Below are 18,526 nucleotides of genomic sequence, written 5' to 3'. Positions count from 1 at the left end.
GGGTTAGCTTGTGACGCTAGACCGAAGAGGCTGATGATAGCAGCTAGCCTCTGTAACGTTAACATGGCTCAGTCACTGAGAAGCTTTTCTCTTAAATAAAGGTGAATCTCGCATGGCCGTACAATAACAGCGTGTTTGTTGGTGGTTTGGTGAGACGAAGCTGGCGGAGGCTGGGCAGCCTGGTGAGCGGATTCATTCACAAAACAGAGTCGAAGCTCCTGCTAGCGCGCTAGCTTAAGTTAGGGTTCGGAAGAGCGGGGAGGGCAGATGAGCTGCCCGTCTTTGCCTTCACGCTCGCGCCTGAGGATAGAGCGCCGCGCCCCTCGAGGGCTCCAGCCTCGCCGCTAAGCCCGTCTGGGAGTCTCCCGTTCCCGTCGGGGGAGACACGTCGGCTTCACACTTACATATTTTCCCCCGCAGACTCTGTAAAATCCGGATCTTAGCGTCGTCTTCTTCCGCCATGGTCAGGGCTGTCTGTTGTTGCCGCTCCGCTGCATTCAGCGCTGGTTCATCATATCCGTTTATGAATGCAGGCAAAGCGGAGGAGAGCCAGCCCCAACAACACCGCGTCACGTCAGCTCTCGTGCAAACCCGAGAATGAAAACATTTGGAGAAATCTTCAGGTTTTTTTTGTTTTCTCTCTTCAGGAGCTTCTCAGCCTGGAACTGTGTAGGTGGAGCAGTGTTAAAAGGGATTTAAGGTGTCGGAGTTCTTATGCAACGGCACACTTTGGGAGAAACCAGACTTAGAGAAGGACATCTAGCTTAGCTAACTAATCTGGGATACTTCCAGTGAACCAGTTCAGTTCGTGTCTAAAACTGGAGCTAACACGCCAGAACAGACCTGATCATGAACTTTGAGGAGCAAATACCACCTTTTTTGTCTCCTTTAATTATTAATAAACACTAAAAATAGAGAATAAAATAGTAAAATGCCTAAAGATTAAATGTACATTTTGCTGACCATAAAATCAGCTAATAATGTTTGTTTTCTTTGTTTTTGGCTAAACATGTGTTTGATATAGTTTTTATTTATTTATTTGCCCTTACATTTATTTTTTAATAGAACTAATTGTAAAATCTCTTGTATTGTGTGACAACAGTTGGGGCTATTTTTACTTAGAATATTCTATATTTTCTTGACTTTCTTTTTGGGTCTTCTTGGCAAAAACAATGAATATACTTTTACATTTTTTTTTTAGATGCTGCCGGTTTCTTCCTGACATTCTGGAGGCATGTCCTCCAGTCCTGATAATAAGCTGTTTCCAGCACATGATAGACTGAAAACATCAGGTATGGATTATCTACCTCTATATTTAAATATCACCGTACAAAACAAAACCTTTTTTTTTTTTTTACAGAGCAAACACCCCCCCCCCCCCCCCATAAAGTTGATTTTAAAATGGAAAAGCTGCCAAACTTCTGGTTTACTACTCAAATGAATGGATTCAAAGACCCACACAAATGAAAATAACGTTTGGTGTTTTTAACGCGTTCTTGTGACAATTTTTGTTGATGGAGGACATATAGAAAGAAAATTAAGCTTTAACTCACATTTCAGAGTATTTCTTTATTCAAATCGTTGTGAATCTGGAGCAGAAGAAAAATGCAGTTTGTAAAAGCTTGTAAGTGTGACGTACAAAATCTACGGCAAGCAAAAAGGTCCCTACTCTGCTCCATTCTGATGCAGTGACGTGCGGTGAGGTTAATGGCTGGTGAGGCACTGACGTCATCAGTCAGATTTACAAACATATGAACCATGAGTATAAATAACTGAGTAGCTTATTCACCATTTGATTGACAACAGTTAACGTTTTGTTTAAAATATAATTTCAACATGTTTTTTTTCATATACAAACTGCAGCATAGAAAAAAGCACAAACGTTATTATCGTCTTACCTTTAGTTGTAAATAAAGTCCATACGCCGCTCCTTCTGAAGAAAATGAGTTGCCGCTTCCTATCACTTCTTCTAGTATTTTTTAGCGTCATAATCTCAGGGCTCACCGGCGCCCCCTAACATGAGGCACGAGAACTGCAACATGAGGCACGAGAACTGCTGGCCTCACCCAGCGGCTTTTTCGCCGTCGTTTAGCGCTCAGCACAAGAAACACGTCCCTCACATACAGTTATTTATAAAAACAAGCACTGTGCATCATATACATCTGCTAAATTATTTAAACTCAGCTCATATAGTACAAGTGATTGAACCGACATACAGAGAGACAGCAGTACCGTCTGACTGCATAGGTATTGCGCAATCCAAGGTGAGGCTCAGCGGGCTGGTGCCTCATCGCACGTCACTTAGTATCTGAACGGCAAATGCGGAAATTCAGCGATTTTGAAAAGAAAAAACACCCAAAAATGGTACATTTAAATGGAAAATGACCGCAAAGCACAACTTACTGATTAAATATAATAATTGAATTTATTTGTTCTCTTTTCTTCCCATAATGACAGGTGAGGCTGTGCCTCACCTGCCTCTCCTGACTGCACGTCACTGTTCTGATGCATCCGCTTGCAGACAAATAGATCCATGTATGTCTTTGTTTTCCTCGTCTGAGCTGTTATCTGGCTCTAAACTGGATAGCTTCAATACTGCTCGCCGTTTTTGTTACACCCGTAATGTTAGGTTGGGAGTGTGAGGGGTTGCGAGTTTGGGGGAGAGCATGTAAATAGATGGGATGCGCAAAGTGGGCTTCCTCCGTGCCTACATCCTAGAAAACGGCACAGATGTTTTGATTTAGGCTAAAAACGGCATCATCGTAGTTAAAAGACCACTGCGAATGCTTTAAAAAAAAGAAAAAAACTGATTGGACTTTAAATGTATTCATTTCAATTTTTATTTACTTGAAAATTATTTTTACACTTATGTCTATATTTTTTGCAGCATAAAGTGCAAATCAGTCCAAGAAAATTTCCCAGGTAGAGTTTCAGTAAACCATAAAGACTAAAAGCATGCTTCATTCTCAGTGACTGTCAGATACAGACCTGAAAATCATGAAGCTCTTGCATTATTACAGTGACATTACAGTTTAGCAGTTAGTTACCTATTATATTGTATGACTGATTTCATATTCTTATACAATTATCGGTATGAAGCCCATTGAGATGACTATTGGTGTAATATTGGGCTATAGAAATAAAATAAATAAACAGTTGCAATTTTATAAAAAATGTTTTATTATATCTCAAACATATAAAAACAATAGATAAATGCATACACTCACTGATAACTATAGTCAGTCATTAAAAACATGTTTGCAATGGAGTTAGACAGAAGCTGAAGCTTTTTTAAACCTTGTACTAATTCAACTATTATAAACAACAATATAAATGTATTGATAATAATAATATATTGTAGGGATTTTTGAGGGTCATCACATTTAGCGGGTCGTTGCCCCCCCCCCCCCCCCCCCATGCCCATGCCTATATCAGGCCATGATATAAACTAAAGCACAGATGTAGGATTTAGCAAAAATTGGTCAAACTTTGACAAATAAACTAAAATCATCATCTAAAAATGAATCTGTTACAACAGAAAAACTAGTAAAAACCTAGTTTTTCTTAAATGCTGGCTTGATTTATCTGACGTATCAAGCGATTAAAAGCTATTCTGACAGGTGAAACTTTAAACAGCTACTACCTACAGATGATCCTTAAAAGGACAGCTTTCTCTCGATGGATTTTGGCGTCTAATTTATTCTGAAGGTTTTCTTTGTAACGCAGGGATCCATCTTGTTGCACCACACGTTTGCGCTTACCGTCGTTAGAAAGTATCATGGAATTTGGAAACATCTGGAAATCTTGTCTTGAGGCTCATCACAGTTTATGTGGAAGAATGTGGGAACTTTTCAGAAGGCCTCCGCTTCCCCGCAGCTCAAAGAGAAGATCACCAACATATGGCTGACGATCAGGGAAATGGTTCTTGGACAGACTTTGAATGGCTGGCTAAATCATTCTGTTTGGCGTGTTGTGCTTTAGAAACCATGTTTCTGCAGTTGTTCGACGTGACGCTGGAGTGTCAGAGCCATGAGGATTGAATTGTGCGCAGAGATGAAGACCAAGTGCTTATGCTGTCAATATTTTTTATTCAAATATTTCCCCATGTTATTTTTTTCATAACACACAAAGTGAGTCATCTTGGTGTGAATTATTCAAAAGTTTAAACATTGGTCCTTAAAATGAAAATTTCCAAATATCAAAGTATTAAAGAAAAAGGGTCTACCTAAAAAGTGCAACACATCAGGTCCAGGGAAGTGGGCTGGAGGTTAAAAAATGTGACAAAGATGATTTTGCTCATAAAGTGAAGTTTATCTGACAGTGCAGATTCTCGTATAATATTGCACAGCATTTAAAAAAATTCCACGTGCCAGTGGCTCTGCCTTACATGCATAGACAATGAACAAAAAAGAAAAAGAGATTGTATCAGCGTTTGTTATTTTATCCAAAAAATAGTCTGTGGTGCTTTGTCTGAATTCCCTCACTACTTCCTGACCCCTATAAAGACCAGCCCTATATAGTGTGGGACTATCCAGTGCCCTGGATTTTAATGTGATTCATGCTCACTACTTTATTTCTTAATTGCCAAATGCAACACCATCTATTTCCTTCACTACCCTAATGCATCAGTTCTTACCTAGCGTCATAAAAAATAGGTGGAATCTAGTATGTTAGCGCAACATTTGTTAACCATGTCAAAGAGCACATGCTTAGTAGGGGTGGGATTATATAAGACCGCCTCTTCCCACTCCTTTTCAACCAATAAATCGAGCCCTACGAGCCCTGACTTTAGTTAATGATCACTATATTTAATTAAGTAAATGTGACTTGTGTCTTTGTTTTTGTTTAATCTATGCATTTCATCATTTCTGCAATGAGTTTTTTTATTGTTTTGACTACAATACTTGAAATAAATTTATCAATATCACTAAATCTGGTCAATTCTATATCTTCTGTCTCACTTTGAAATAATTCCGCCAAGCCCGGCTACTAGGCGGCGCTTCTTCTTGGTTCCTGTCAGTAGCAAATACTGATACACAAACGTACTGCGCCCTCTAGCGGCAATGGTGCAGCGATAGGGCGGTCGTCCCATGATCGTAATATTGCAGGTTCGATTCCCGGCTTGTCCACGAGTCAAAGTGTCCTTGGGCAAGACACTGAACCCCACCTTGCCTCTGGTGGGAGGTTGGCGCCAGTGTTCGGCAAGCGGAACTGCCACCAGTGTGTGAATGTGTGTGTATGACTTGGTGAATGGGTCTGTGACTCTAAAGGCGTTGGTGTAAGTAGAAAAGCGCTATATATAATTTTGAAAAATCACATATAAGTTTGCCCCTTGACCAAATTATGTAAAAAAAGTTATACTCCGAAAAATACAGTACATATAGACAATTTACAAAGACTGTGCATGAATCCACTGTATTCTGACAATGAAAACATGGATGATTTATAAATAATAAATGCAAGTAAATTATTTTCAAATGACAAATAGTTCAAACGCAACGTTTTGTGGTCTATGTTCACCAATCTAGTAAGTATCTATCTAGAGACTTCTAGAAAGTTTCCAGTGCACCAGATTTTGAAATGAAATATTCAGACATCCCAAAACAAAACGGCGATCGTCCTATATAATGCACCAAGCAGTGAGGGAATTCAGACAAAGCCTGGGTCTCTGGGTTCAGGAAGAAATGTCATTCTGTTTACATGTATGACTCTCATATTAAGGTTTGAATAGGCAGATTTTCAGTTTCCAAACCACATGAGAGGTCTGTCTGTACATCTAATACAGGGGCTCCTCTTTGCACACCCATTTGTCTGTGTTCAGTAGCGTGGTGGGTGTAGCTACAGTGTCGCTCCTTCTGAGCATCTTGTTGGACTTATCGTGGTCACCGTGGCCATTTTTTCCCGGTCTCACTGGGATGTTTTTGTTGGTTTCGCCGTCTTTATCGAAAGGTTGTCTTTTTGACAGTAGATGCAAAGACTGCTGCTCGTCCATCCACTTTTTGGCCACTTCATGTTTGACCTTTGGTGAGGTGAGGGAGAACATGGAATTGGCGTGCGGGGAAGCTGGCCTCCTAGTAGTGGGCTTTGACACATCTTCGTAGAGGACCGAATGCGAGAGGTCTGTAGTGTCCTCTCTTTTAGGCGTACTTTTGCTACACGAGAAGTCCTCTCCTTCCATGCTTTCACTTTTTATGTCAGTGCCTCCCTGATTATCGCTGTCCTCTGTTTTGATGGCATCTCGCTTACTATCCTCACCCTCATGTGCTGAGAATGTAGAGCAAGGCATGCATGTGTTAAACCCACACCCCTTTGTCTCCTGGTGTTTTTTCTCGTGGCTCCTCTTAGTGGCCAGGTACAGAAACCGCTGCGGACAAAAGGAGCAGCGGTATTTCTTCTCTGGGTTGGGACTCCGAGGTGTGTTACCGAAGCAGGAACCATCTTCCATGCAGCTGTTGCAGATGTAATCAGCGGCTGCAGGTGCCTCACCTGGAGGGCCTTGCTTACCACAGGTCTTGCAGAAATAAGGGTGAGAGCCAATCACGTGAGCTCTCAGACCGGTCTCTGTGATGAAAGAGCTATCACATATGTCACAGGTGTAAGTGGCTCTGGGGCTGCTGTTGCTTGGGTTCTGTTTGGGTCCTGTAGTCGTCCGGTCGACGTGAGCCTCACTGCCAGCCGTTCTGTCCACACACGGCTCGGGATGAAGATGAAACAAAGCTTTTCTGTGCTTGTATCGGAGCTTTTTGATCTTTTTCTTCGCTTTGTATGAGTAATACGGACGCCAGAGCTCATCAGCTGTGTCGCAGTCGTTGGTGTCTTCAAACATGTTGGTTTCTGTGGCAGTAGCATCTGGTCTATATCGGAGTCTCTGACTTTCTGATTTTTCTCTTCTCTGAGGAGATTGATTGAGGATTTGGCCACCATTCAGATCTCGGATCCTCCTTTTCTTTCTGGGGAAGAGTTTAGAACCTTTGATTTGGCGTCGGATGATGGCCTCATTGCCTATTTTTACCGTAATCTGGCAGAGAGGCAGCGTGTTACTGTCAACCGATGCACCCTGACATGCAGGCTTGGCGATGTACGTCTCTGTTTTTGCCCCAAACCGATTCTCCGTGCTTGACTGAAGGATTTTCTTGGTCATGTCCTCAACTCTCTTTGCAGAAGCAGATAGTTCGCCTAACTTTTTAACGGTGCTCATGGAGCTTAAGAACGACACGTTATTATTGACGCGCTCTGGGTTTAACACCACTTGTGAGTCATCGGTATAATCTGCAGCAAAATTCAAGTTTGGCTGCACGGAAAAAATGGCGCTCCTGCTTTGAAAAGGCTCATCTCTACTTTCTTCATTCCTTGGACCACATTGACTCTCCAACTCAACGTTCAGACTTTGGTCCACATCAAGTGGCTTGTCATAGCTGATACGAGGCATGACCGGGGAGACCATCTTTGTTGTGGCCATGAATGTCAAAGGGATCGAACTTGCGTCGGGAAGGCCCACCAGACCATTATCGTCAAATGGCGATATGAGAGAACTGCTGCTCAGAGAAGACGGCTCACTTCCTTCTAGACTCTCAGAGTAGGTCTGACTGTACGTCTTGTACTGTCTTTTTCTGAACTTCATGGGCAGAAGCCTGTAGAGCTTTATGGGGTAAACGCTCCCCTTCAGCCCGCCGTTGGCTGATTTCTTCTTAACTGCCAGACTTGGATCAATGCCATGAAAGGACTTCTGATGGTTCTTCAAGATGTAATACGTCATGAAGGTCTCCAGACAGAAAATGCACTGATAGCGCCGTTCACCTGTGTGCCAGATTTCATGCTTAGTTCGGTACTCTGCCAGAGCAAAGACTTTATTGCAGTAATGACATGGGTAGGCCCTCCTCCAGGAGTGCACGTTTTCATGGCGTTTCAAGCTCGACAAGGTGACATAGACGCGTTTGCACACGCTGCAGTTATATTTCCTCTGACTGCTGCTTGGCTTCACTGTCTTTTCACCGTGTGTTTGGTACATTGGAATGGACTCTGGAGTGGGAGGGCTGGACAGGCCAGCTGGGGAGAGTGATGTCACTACGTCTTCTGCTTTATTTTCTTCTGTGTCTTCTGGAAGGCGGTCGGTCTCTTTTGGTATTTTCCTGACATCTCCCATGGATGGGCCTCTTGCCGCCTTTGGACAGCCCTGCTCGTGGTTGCGTAGCCGTTTGAGGTGTATGAACTTTCTGTGACAAAATTTGCAAAACAAATGACTTACAAAACGCTTTTTATGCACCTCTGAGTGAAGGATGAGAAGAGCTTTGTTAGAGAATATCTCTGGACAGTGCTCGCAGCTGTAGATCAAAATGCTGTCCTCTGTGTGAGGAGAGAGGGGTGGTGGGCCCAACTCCTTATGGGGGCTGTCAGCAGCTGCTGGCGCTCCCGAGTTCATTTGCTCCTCCGCCTCTGCCTCTGAATAGAGGGAAGGCGGCGTCAACACGGGGACGCTTGCAGCAGAGTCCGTTAACACAGGTGTTATTGTGTTTGGCGTTTCCACTTCTGCTTCTGCTGGGAACACACTTTTCCCTAAAACGCCCCTCAGCCTGTGGCGCTTTTTAAGCGGCCCGGCGTTCTTGTAAATGAGGTTTTTTGGCTGCGTCATGGCTGGCTTGCAGGCCTTCTTGCTGTCCGACTGACTGCTTTCTTTGCCTTCAGTGGATTTGTTTACTGCATACGAGTGCTCCGACAGCGTGTGGGTCGTCTCGCCGGTCCCGTTAGGGCAGGACGTGGAGCTTGAAGGGTGTTGGGTCAAATCTGGAGACTGCCTCTCGCTGTTGGCTTCAACCAGAGGGGTGAAAGGGTTGTTGGTGGGGCACTCTTCCGTGATAGAAAAGGCATTGGTGATGCGAGGCCCTCTGCTGCCGTCTACCTCGTCTGCTCTTACGAGGTCCTTCTTTCTTTTTTTAAACATGTTTGTGGATTTATCACATTCATCCTGCTTCTCCTCTTCTGCAAGCATTTCCAGAAATGGAATGCCCAGTCTTTTGCCAGCTGCCGTGAGTCCCCTTCTGTCTTCTGCGCCATCTGAGGCCGCCTTTGAGCAGTATATGAAGTTGAGGATGTTGGCAAACACCTCTGATTTAAGGTCCAAAAGCTCCAGGACTTGGCCAGAGGTCCACGGGTCTGGGGTCGTCAGAGCATTCCTGAAATACCTGCTGCAGGCCGCCAGAATGTTCTTGTGGGCTCGAAACTTGACATCCTCCACCACAATGGTTACGTCACAGAAGAGGCCTTGTGAGCGCTGCTCATTGAGCTTGTTTAGCACGGCGAAAGGGTGCGCGCTGTCCATCAGGTCCGGATAAACGAGGGGACCGCAGTCATCTGGAAAAAAGCCAAGATCATAGTTAGTCCAGATTACTTCAAAACAGAGAAGGTGGCTTTTTATTGAGGCCTAGAAGGTTACTATGATGGAAGTCCTGCTTCCTCCTTTCTAACACTAGATGGCAGCATAATTCTTACAGACCAGTCTGTGCAACATAGGACATCATGCTGAGCAGCTTCTTACAATAAATACCTTTGCAACATTTTTGTCTTAAATTAAAAACAAAAACATTTAACAAAAATTTACAAATTTAAAATTAAAATAATATTTTTGTTTTTATAAAAATGTAGACTCTTCTGTGTTTCTGTAAACGCAACATACTGTATATCACTTATTTAGACATTGTGTTGAGAACATTTCCACAGAAATATAGATAAAAGTCTAATTTCTCTGTTTTATTTTTTGTTAAATTCATCATTGTTAAATTCTTAACGGGCTGCACATGAGCATGAAATGGAATAAAGTGAAGGTGATCCACGGCTGCTTTTTTTTTTGTTAGTCCAGTTACTTTCCATGTGGAGTTTTTTTTTTTTGGCAGTAACATCTCACAATTATCTCAATCTTAATATAAAAAACAATAAGTTTTCCTCTCGGCGCGGTGGTAGTATCATGATGAGAGAAAAGGCCGCCTCTGATGTGATGCTTTTATACTCACAGTCATAAAGAAAAGCATGAAGGCAGCCTTAACCTTCAGGTGTGACTCTAATTCATTACAGAACATACAATGAACAGAATGACATTTAGGCGGCTTCTTAGCATTCATTCCTCTGCATTAAAGCTGGGCGATAAATCGATTTTTATTGATTAATTCAAATTTGCTGTTTAGGCATATTTTTTTGGGGGGGAAATTAGGATTTTTTTTTTCACTTGCACGCTGCTCTCTTGGGTTCTGTTGTTTGGAGAAAAGGTCAGCCCGCTCGTCTGTCACGACAGACTGATGTTAAAATGGCAACTGGCGCTGACCAAAAAATTCAAATTAAACTTCAACTTTATTTATAAATCGCTTTTCATGCTACAGAGCATCTCAAAGTGCCTCCCAGAGAAAGAATAAAAGATAAAAATAAGATAAAAATATAGTAGTTAAAATAATAAACATAGTAAAAATAATACAAATAATAATAAAAAATAAATGAATTAATAAAACACACAAAACCCAACACATACATATCCCACCATTAAAATCAAAACAAATCAAATTAGTTGTTAAAATTTTATAAAATAAAATAAAAACATATGGACAAGTAAAAACTATGTAAAAGCTTTTCTAAAATGATGTGTTTTAAGTTTTTTCTTAAAAACCTCCACAGTGGCTGACGCCCTCACGTCCTCAGGCAGGCTGTTCCACAGGCGAGGCCCACGGTGCTGAAAGGAGGCCTCGCCGTGGGTTTTAGGTGTGAAAAGGAACTTTTTCTTCAGTACTATGGAACTGGCTTGTTTTTGGGTGACTTGGAGCAACAAAATCTGTTTGAAGCTTCCACAACTATAACCGTCGGTCAGAAAAGGCTTCTCACTACAAAATACTGAAGCCAGCAGCAGCTCACAAAACACGCCGTTTTACAAGCAGTGATTGTATTTAGTTGCAGGTCAACTCCTAAAGGAGATGTCAAAATTAAAGAATTTTTGTTTTACTATAAAAAGGAAATCGGAAAATCCTTTCTTTGTGAACATATCTGAGGTTTTATTTGTAGGCCATAGCCCTCCAACGCATGCGTACGTCAGCTCACCTCAGATGTTTATTTAAAGTGTGTAATCTGAATAGTTCAGCGAGAAGGTGACTCAGAGCACACCATCAGACTATCACAGAAATGAAAGAAGGGATTAGTTTACCTTATTCATGTGGTATTTTGGCCAAAGAAAGTTAAATGACTTAATGAAAACACAAAGAAATCCCAAAAACGCAGGGATATTTCAGGTTTGAGGCGGTCCAGACTGAAAGGCCTAGATTTCTGGTCCGTCGCAGATGTCGACCTATCGGGAGTTCAGCTGGTCTTTGAGCGGCAGTGTCTGCAGAGGGATTTCACTCAGCATGATGCTGTGAGGGTGACCCCGCTCCTATCACTGCCACCTGAGCCCACGCCGCCTCGCTGATGTCTGAGCGCCGGCAGCTGGAAGTCTCACGTCAGTCTGGTGATTCAGCTCACCTGCACTGAGATTTCACATGGTTTGTCTGAGCTGCAGGAAGGTTCTTGTGCAAAAGAGGATTCGGTTAAATAATCTGGAGGTCACTCCGTTTTTATTTTGTGAAAATGTGTTTCTGCTCTTTAAATGACCAGGAATAACTGGTATTTAGAACCGTTTCCGATTCTGGATATATTTTTCCTCGACAGGATAGACTTTGGTTAGCCATTTTTTGATGATATACGGTCATCCATTGGCCCCTTTTTAAAATATATATATATATATATATATATATATATTTGGACATTTGTTTTTCACTTTTGTGACTGTGCAACAAATACAAGATGGCCGCCGTTCTGGAAAGCCTCACAATCGGATGAAACAACCGCCCTGCTGCCTTCTGCCTCAGACAGGCCTCCGTTGTCATGGCAACATGCTATGGCGCAGCACTTATTGGGATTCAGCTGGCTGGCGATCGAGCGGCTTCCCTCACCCTCACATGCACACTGACCTGGATGAAGGGAACCTGCATCAATCGGGCCTCACCTTTGTCTTCAACTTAACACCTGTTTTTCTAAAAAAAACAAAAAACAGCACTTTGTTATCAGAAACGTGTCGTCGAAAGTGCGGGTGGATTTCAAAGAGTTTGATTCTGTAGTATTAACCTCTCTACCAGCTGATTTTTTAACTGAACTATATTCATTTTGTGTCCATTTTTACCGACGAGAAAATTGGGACGTTGTCGCCGCCGCTTTTGGGGCCGCCACACCTCCACCCAGGTTACGATCAAAGTCAAAGTTAATAATACTCTTTTAGTGAAAAGTCGAAATCCCCACAGGCGAAACCACAAACTGAGAAATGACGGTGCAGCACTCCGAGAAACAAAGAGCGAACTGTCAGTCGTCTGTAGGCACCTCTGCAAAGCAGACTTCCGCAGAACTACTCTGAAATTGAGTGTAAACATGCAAAACATACCTTAGTCAATCAGAAAAGTGAGAGGCGGCGAGCAGGAAGCCGTGTTCATGCAGAATTCCCTTCCCTACAGCCTCATGTTTACCAAGCTTCTCATTAAAAAAACCCAAACCAGTTTGAGGAGAGCAAAGCGAAAGTATTTTCCCCCTATGATGGTGGCTGAACAGCCGTGTTGTCAGGAGCAGAGCTGTTTCTGACGTCTTTCTTCCTCTCCCTCCCTCTCAGCGTGCAGATGACTCCAGCATCTACGTCCTTTCGCCTCCATCCGTGCAGCCAATGTCCCGGCTGTGCCTCTTCCAGGGGGATAACTCGCAGCTTATGCCGCTAAAGTGGAGCACGCGTGGGTGAAAACGGGGCTCATGGGCGCGTTTGTTCGGGAGCCACTGAGCAGGAAACGGCAACTTTTTCTAAGCTGGGTGGAGGACCGAAGGGAGAGCCGAGGGTTGCAGGGCGCCACATCAGCTCCGGTCTGGACTCCACGGCTGCATTCTGGTCTGTGCCGGGAGTCGGTCTCCTTCAGTGCATGTGGACCGTAGCAGGGAAACCATTTAGCAACGTTCAAAAGCCGGCAGCACTCTTAGGAGGAACATACATCCTCCACACAAAAACGACGCCGTCTGCTTCCAGCTGGCGCGCACAGCCTCTGACTGTGCAGCCGCACCATGCTTATTCAGTCAGAGTGGTTAGATAACGTGGAAGCAGACGAGAGGCGTCCCCCGCTGCACTGCGCAGCCACGGCATGCGGGACAGATGTTCAGACAGGCTTTTTTTTTTTTGTGGCGGGGGAAACCAACGTAAGCTGTGTGCTCCCAGCAGGGATTCAGAGGTGGACCAACGTGGAGGCTGCTGCTGCTGCTGATTGATGCAAAAACAGCAGATGCGTCAGCACTGCAGACGGGGGGGAGGGGGGAGGAAGCTAAACGCTCCAAAGCCTCGGAGGACAGAAGCGACTGTTTACAAAAGATGACTGCAGAGGATTTTTACCCAGACTAACTACACTACAAAAACGCAAACCTGAGAAAATAAAAAGACCTTTGTTTCAAGAAAAAAATGTCCTATTTTCTGTGTTGCAAGAAAAAATATTCGTATTAAGAAAGTCTTTAAATAGCAACACTTATTTAAAGGAAAATTTTCACATTTAAAACTATTTTATGACTTATTTTAAGGCGGCGTGTTTTTGCAGTAAAGAGGGACCCTAAAATTAGATAAAGCAGACTAACATTTAGAAGAAAATCACTAGAAAGTAGTCAAATGATTTGTCTTCGCAGTAAATCGTTTTTACATAACAAGAAATCTTACTATAAGAAACAAGGAGTTCCACATTAGCATTCAAAAAAGGAAAAATAAACTAAAAAGCTCACTTTGAGATAGAATTACTTCAAACTGAATGTTAAACAGCCCATAACAAGGTTTTTGCTAGTTCTATGCAAATGGTTTGAATTTTTGGAGTGTTTACGTACCTATAAGTAGTGCATTTTGATTATAGCGACAAAAAAACTAGTGCAATACTAAGTGGAAATGAGTCATTTTAGAACAAAATGTGAACAAAAGGAGAAACAACCCAAATCTGAAACTAGCACTTAACATAAATCTAATTTTTTGTCATTAACATAATGCCAATCAATGGCAATTTAACTTTATTGAACTTTATAATAACATTCTTAAAACTGAACCAAAAATAAGAATTTGAGTTTTTTTGAGTCTTAAATCAAGTTTTTCCATTGTTAAGAGTTTAGATCCAAAAGAAATTTCACTGATTTTAAAAATAATTTCCTTATTCGTAGATCCTAGCTCTAATCAGACAGATAACTGTACTGATTTTGAGAAAAGCTTGGAAAGGTATAGAGCAGGGATGTCCGGCCGGCGTTTAAATTTCCACCGGCCCATGGGCTCCTTTTGTAAAATCAACGATATCAACTGTAAATGAAAAAGACAAGTGAACAGTGAGGGCCACGGTTTCCAGGAAAAAGGAAAATTGTGCTTTTTGTTTCAGTGAAATATGAACCAACCGTGTCTGCCTAATATGCCAAGAGACTGTGTCTGATTTCATAGAGTTCAATGTAAAGAGCAGACAAAACATGTTAACTATGACAAGCTAACTGGGATGAACGCTGCAAAAGATTGACAAATCATTTTGGTAAAAACGTCTTTAGATGCGTTTATTTTCGATGTGAAGAAATTATAAGTATACCACAGCAATAAAATGTTCATTAAATAGTTCATTTGCATTTAATGCGGTTCAAATAGCTGAAAAAATAGCAGGCCAAATAGTTAGCTGTCAAACATTTTCACCTCATCAAATCTGGTCCTCTGTAAAGAATTTGGACACCACTGGTGTAGCGCAAAGAGAAGGGAAAACAACTTCAAAATATCTTGAATGTCTAAAAAAGTTACAATTAAATAAAATTACAGTCTGTAAAAAAATCTTCTGCAAACGGTTGCATCAGATTGCATCAGACGGAGCAGGGAGCTCCAAAATAAGCTTTTATTTAAAAAACGACAGTTTTCCATCTGCTTCTCATTCGCAACGATTTGAATAAATAAATACTCAGAAATGCAATTTTGAGCTTAGTTGTCTTATTATATGTCCTCCATCATGAGGAAAATGCCACAAGAACATGTAAAAAAAAAAAAACACCACTTTTGATTGGAGTGGGTCTTTAGAAGTCGATGGCGGCTTTTTACAATCTATTAGGTAAAAAAGGAAATGTGTGTTTTTTTTTAATAGTTCCATCTGCTGATCTTAGAGCATCACAGTCTTAAGTTGGAACAAAAATAAGTTCAATGGGTTACACCTCTTCACAAAGCTCTGCTAAATAGAAACCGGAACGGAACACATCTTCACAATTCAGCAAAAACGGTTTCTGCTGTAAATTTATTTGTTGTTCTTTTTTTCTTCTTCTGTTCTTATAAAAAAGCGGATGCATCGAGAGCGAAACAGCACAAAACTAAAAATGCAATGAGTCAAGAGTTAATATTTAGCATCAAGGGGGATTCCGTCTGCAAGTAGACCTCTAACCTCTGACTCATCTAAAGAAACCATTTCTTGGTTGAAATCACACTTTTAGAAGTGCTCCTTCCTTTATTCTAGAATGAAACTTAAACTCGTCGTTGCGTTTCTGCACAAAACGCGTTTACTTCAAATATTAAGCTTTTAAAAAGTCACCAAATCTGCTACAAAACGGGTTTCTTTAAACATAGCAACAGCAATAAGTCCAAAATTGATTAAATTTACACATTTAATGCAAAGGCTACTGGGAGAATTTGCTGTTTATGCCTATTTTTGTTAAGTCATTAAAGATTTCATTCATTTTTTTCAGAAGAATTTGTATGAAGTTTCAACATTTACCCCTTCACAGCAACTTAGTCCTGTTCAGGAGTCTGCCAACTCCTTTGTTCTTCCATCTGTGACTGAACACCACCCAGCCTCTGCCGCTTCCTTTATGAGATCAAATTCTGAGTCAGCCAAGGTCTCATCATCATCAGGACGGCCGCAGACGCTTTCCTGTTCGCCAGGAAATGACTTCTCCAGCTTTGACCAAAAGCTTGACTTTCCCATCAGCAGCAAACGCCACGTTTCATTTCTTTCTCACATTTATCGATATAGACACACAAAAAAAAGTCCCCCCCCCCCAGATCGATCATGTGACAACGGATGTGTGGAAACTGTAAAAGTAGCACAACAAAAAACAACAAAAAAAGATGAAAATTGTGGTCCCCAACACTCGTGCAGAAAGACCGAGAAGAAGTTGACTGCAAAGAGCAGCCAGGAGCCTCTGAGGGCATCTGAAGCTCAATGTTGAGGAAATGCTAAACCAACACTGCTCTCCTCCTCTGATTCAGTTATGTCAAGGACTCCAACTTCCACACAGCATTTTGGGATTCTCAGAAATGAAATCTCCCTTTGTTTCTATGTGTGACATTTTCTAATATGCCTTTATTCTTTAACAATCCCTGAATTGTTGTAACTCCTTTTCTGTGGGAGCTGTGGGCAATTCCAGCCGTGGGCAGGAAAGATCTCTAGTGGGTCTCGTCTGAGTTGGAATCTGGATCAAAGCTGTAGCGCCGCTGTTGCTCGCCGTTTTTGTTGCATCGGTAATGTTAGGTTAGGGCTGTGAGGGGCTTTAAGCTAGCGAGAGAGAGTGGAAACGGAGAACTCTCGGTAACGGGGAGGGGAAATGGTTAGTTCTGCGCCAGCGGTCCCGCCCACAACTCAAAGGTGAATATCTAATGAACTCCTGCCGCTCTACAGAAACTACGTCCTAGAAGCCGACACAGGTTTGTTTGATTTGGGCTCAAAACAAAATCATCAAAAAGACCACTGGAACGCTTTGAAAATCAAAAGATAAATAACAAGTGACGCTGCAATAAATCAGTGACCTGTCCTTCGCCTTACAAGTAACTTGGATAAGCATCAGCAACCCCTGTGACCCTCCGCTGCACAAAGCGGGTTTGGATGATCATAACATTTATGTCACAAGCGGGACATTTGCAGAACCAGAAGATGAAGTAAACAGACCTCAGTGATCTCCTGTGGTCTCTGCTACGGCCTGTGGGGACATTCCTCAGTAGGGAGGCAGAGGGAGCATGACGAGGCAGAGAAGGCCTTGTAGCAAAGCACACTAACTCTATCATCCCTGATAGCACCTTTTGCAGCCATAGGAAGCAGACACACATACCAAAGGGCCTCTGTGCAGAAGGTCCAGCCAGGCCCGCCTGTGTCGCAGTGGAAATCTCTGTTGTTTGTTCAGGAGAAGAGAGCGCTCATCCGGCTAACGTTCCTCCTCCAGCCTAGGTTGGGCCTTTACCTCCCTCCCCTGTCACTTCTGTTGCTGGGCTGTGGTTCTGGGAGACGAGCGCTCCCACCCCCCGGTGCCAAGTTGCCCTCTGTAGGCTACCGCCATGGCTGCGTCATTCCTGCTGCATCACTGACCCACAAAGAGGTGTTGAGAAGGAGGGGTGGGAGACGCGTGAGCGTGGATCTGCATGGCCCCAGTGAACAAACGGACGAGGCTTCCGTTCTGCCTCAGTATGAGGCCTTGACGCTGCTTTGGTATTCAGGAAGTGGGTCTGGGAGACAGATCCTTTATTGTTACGTAATGAATATTTTTCCTTCCAGACTCAGCTGAGACGGTGGCGTGGGAGGCTAATAATAGGGCATGGAACCCAAAAGTGATAAGAGTTCAAGGCACTGTGAGATCCGTACAGCTGAGTCAAAGAACATTAAGAACAGACCCATACATATGTGCGTGTGCATTTTAATAAACAGTTTTCTGACTCAGGTTGAGACATGGTGTTATTTTCTAGTAATAAACAGCCTGCTTTTTTCCCCCTACATTAGTTGTTTCTTGATGCATCAAAGTGTCTGCAAACACAATAAATAAAACAATATAAAATCCTTACCTTTGTCTTGTGTTACAGTTGCCTTCTTGCTCAGGTTTCATGCGAAATGTGATCTTTGAAGCAGATTTTCTTACTCTATGTCAGTGCATTTGATTCAAGTCTAGAACCAAAGAGGTATTTAGGCCTGCAATTGTTACAGAAACCACAGCACTTGCGTTATTAGCACACGGTCTCTCCTCCCATCATCTCTTCTTCTTGGCCATATTACTCCCTCTGGTGGCTACCTGGGGGATCGCAGCAGGATCTCACACAAACATTAGTTTTTTGTGAGGATCTCAGTGTGTGTGTGTATATATATATATATATATATATATATATATATATATATATATATATATATATATATATATATATATATATATATATACATACATAGATACATAGATACATATATATATACAGAAATGAAATTTCCCCATTGTGGGATTAATAAAGTCATCTATCTATCTATCTATCTATCTATCTATCTATCTATCTATCTATCTATCTATCTATCTATCTATCTATCTATCTATCTATCTATCTATCTATCTATCTATCTATACACAGAGTACAGTACAGTATATACAGTACAGACCAAAGGTTTGGACACACCTTCTCATTCAAAGACTTTTCTTCATTTTCATGACTGAAAATTGTGGATTCACACTGAAGGCATCAAAACTGAATTAACACATGTGGATT

General features: G+C 42.2%; 2 protein-coding genes and 1 long non-coding RNA gene across 5 annotated transcripts in view; 1 reads left to right on the top strand and 2 right to left on the bottom strand.

Annotated features, from left to right (window-relative positions):
- The window catches only part of rasa2 (RAS p21 protein activator 2), a 42,765-nt gene extending 42,227 nt beyond the window's left edge, over positions 1-538 (bottom strand). Inside the window, exon 1 of the mRNA XM_023961781.2 lies at positions 405-538. Within this exon, the coding sequence (XP_023817549.1) occupies positions 405-462 (58 nt within the window). The 5' untranslated portion in view covers positions 463-538. The remainder of the gene's footprint in view (positions 1-404) is intronic.
- Positions 324-13,490, top strand: LOC110016246 (uncharacterized). Its single transcript, XR_002291562.3, has 4 exons — positions 324-463; positions 534-669; positions 1,202-1,292; positions 12,665-13,490. It is a non-coding gene; the product is annotated as an uncharacterized LOC110016246 (long non-coding RNA).
- zbtb38 (zinc finger and BTB domain containing 38) lies at positions 4,069-18,025 on the bottom strand. 3 transcript variants are annotated; one of them, XM_011482800.4, is made up of 2 exons: positions 17,843-18,025; positions 4,069-9,348 (listed from the first exon to the last, which is right to left on the bottom strand). In XM_011482800.4, exon 2 carries the CDS (start codon positions 9,314-9,316, stop codon positions 5,777-5,779), a length of 3,540 nt encoding a protein of 1,179 aa, XP_011481102.1. In that variant the 5' UTR covers positions 9,317-9,348; positions 17,843-18,025; the 3' UTR covers positions 4,069-5,776. The 3 variants fall into 3 exon arrangements, with proteins under 3 accessions (XP_011481102.1, XP_011481104.1, XP_011481103.1); XM_011482802.4 differs by lacking the exon at positions 17,843-18,025 and adding an exon at positions 17,119-17,472; XM_011482801.4 differs by lacking the exon at positions 17,843-18,025 and adding an exon at positions 12,443-12,667.
- Between the last annotated feature and the right edge of the window lie 501 nt (positions 18,026-18,526).

The sequence above is a fragment of the Oryzias latipes genome, chromosome 13, assembly GCF_053564925.1.
Source record: "Oryzias latipes strain Hd-rR chromosome 13, Olatipes_Hd-rR_3.1".
NCBI lineage: Eukaryota > Metazoa > Chordata > Actinopteri > Beloniformes > Adrianichthyidae > Oryzias > Oryzias latipes.
The sequence above is the reverse complement of the archived record's forward strand: the minus strand, read 5'-3'. Positions and strand labels throughout refer to the sequence as shown.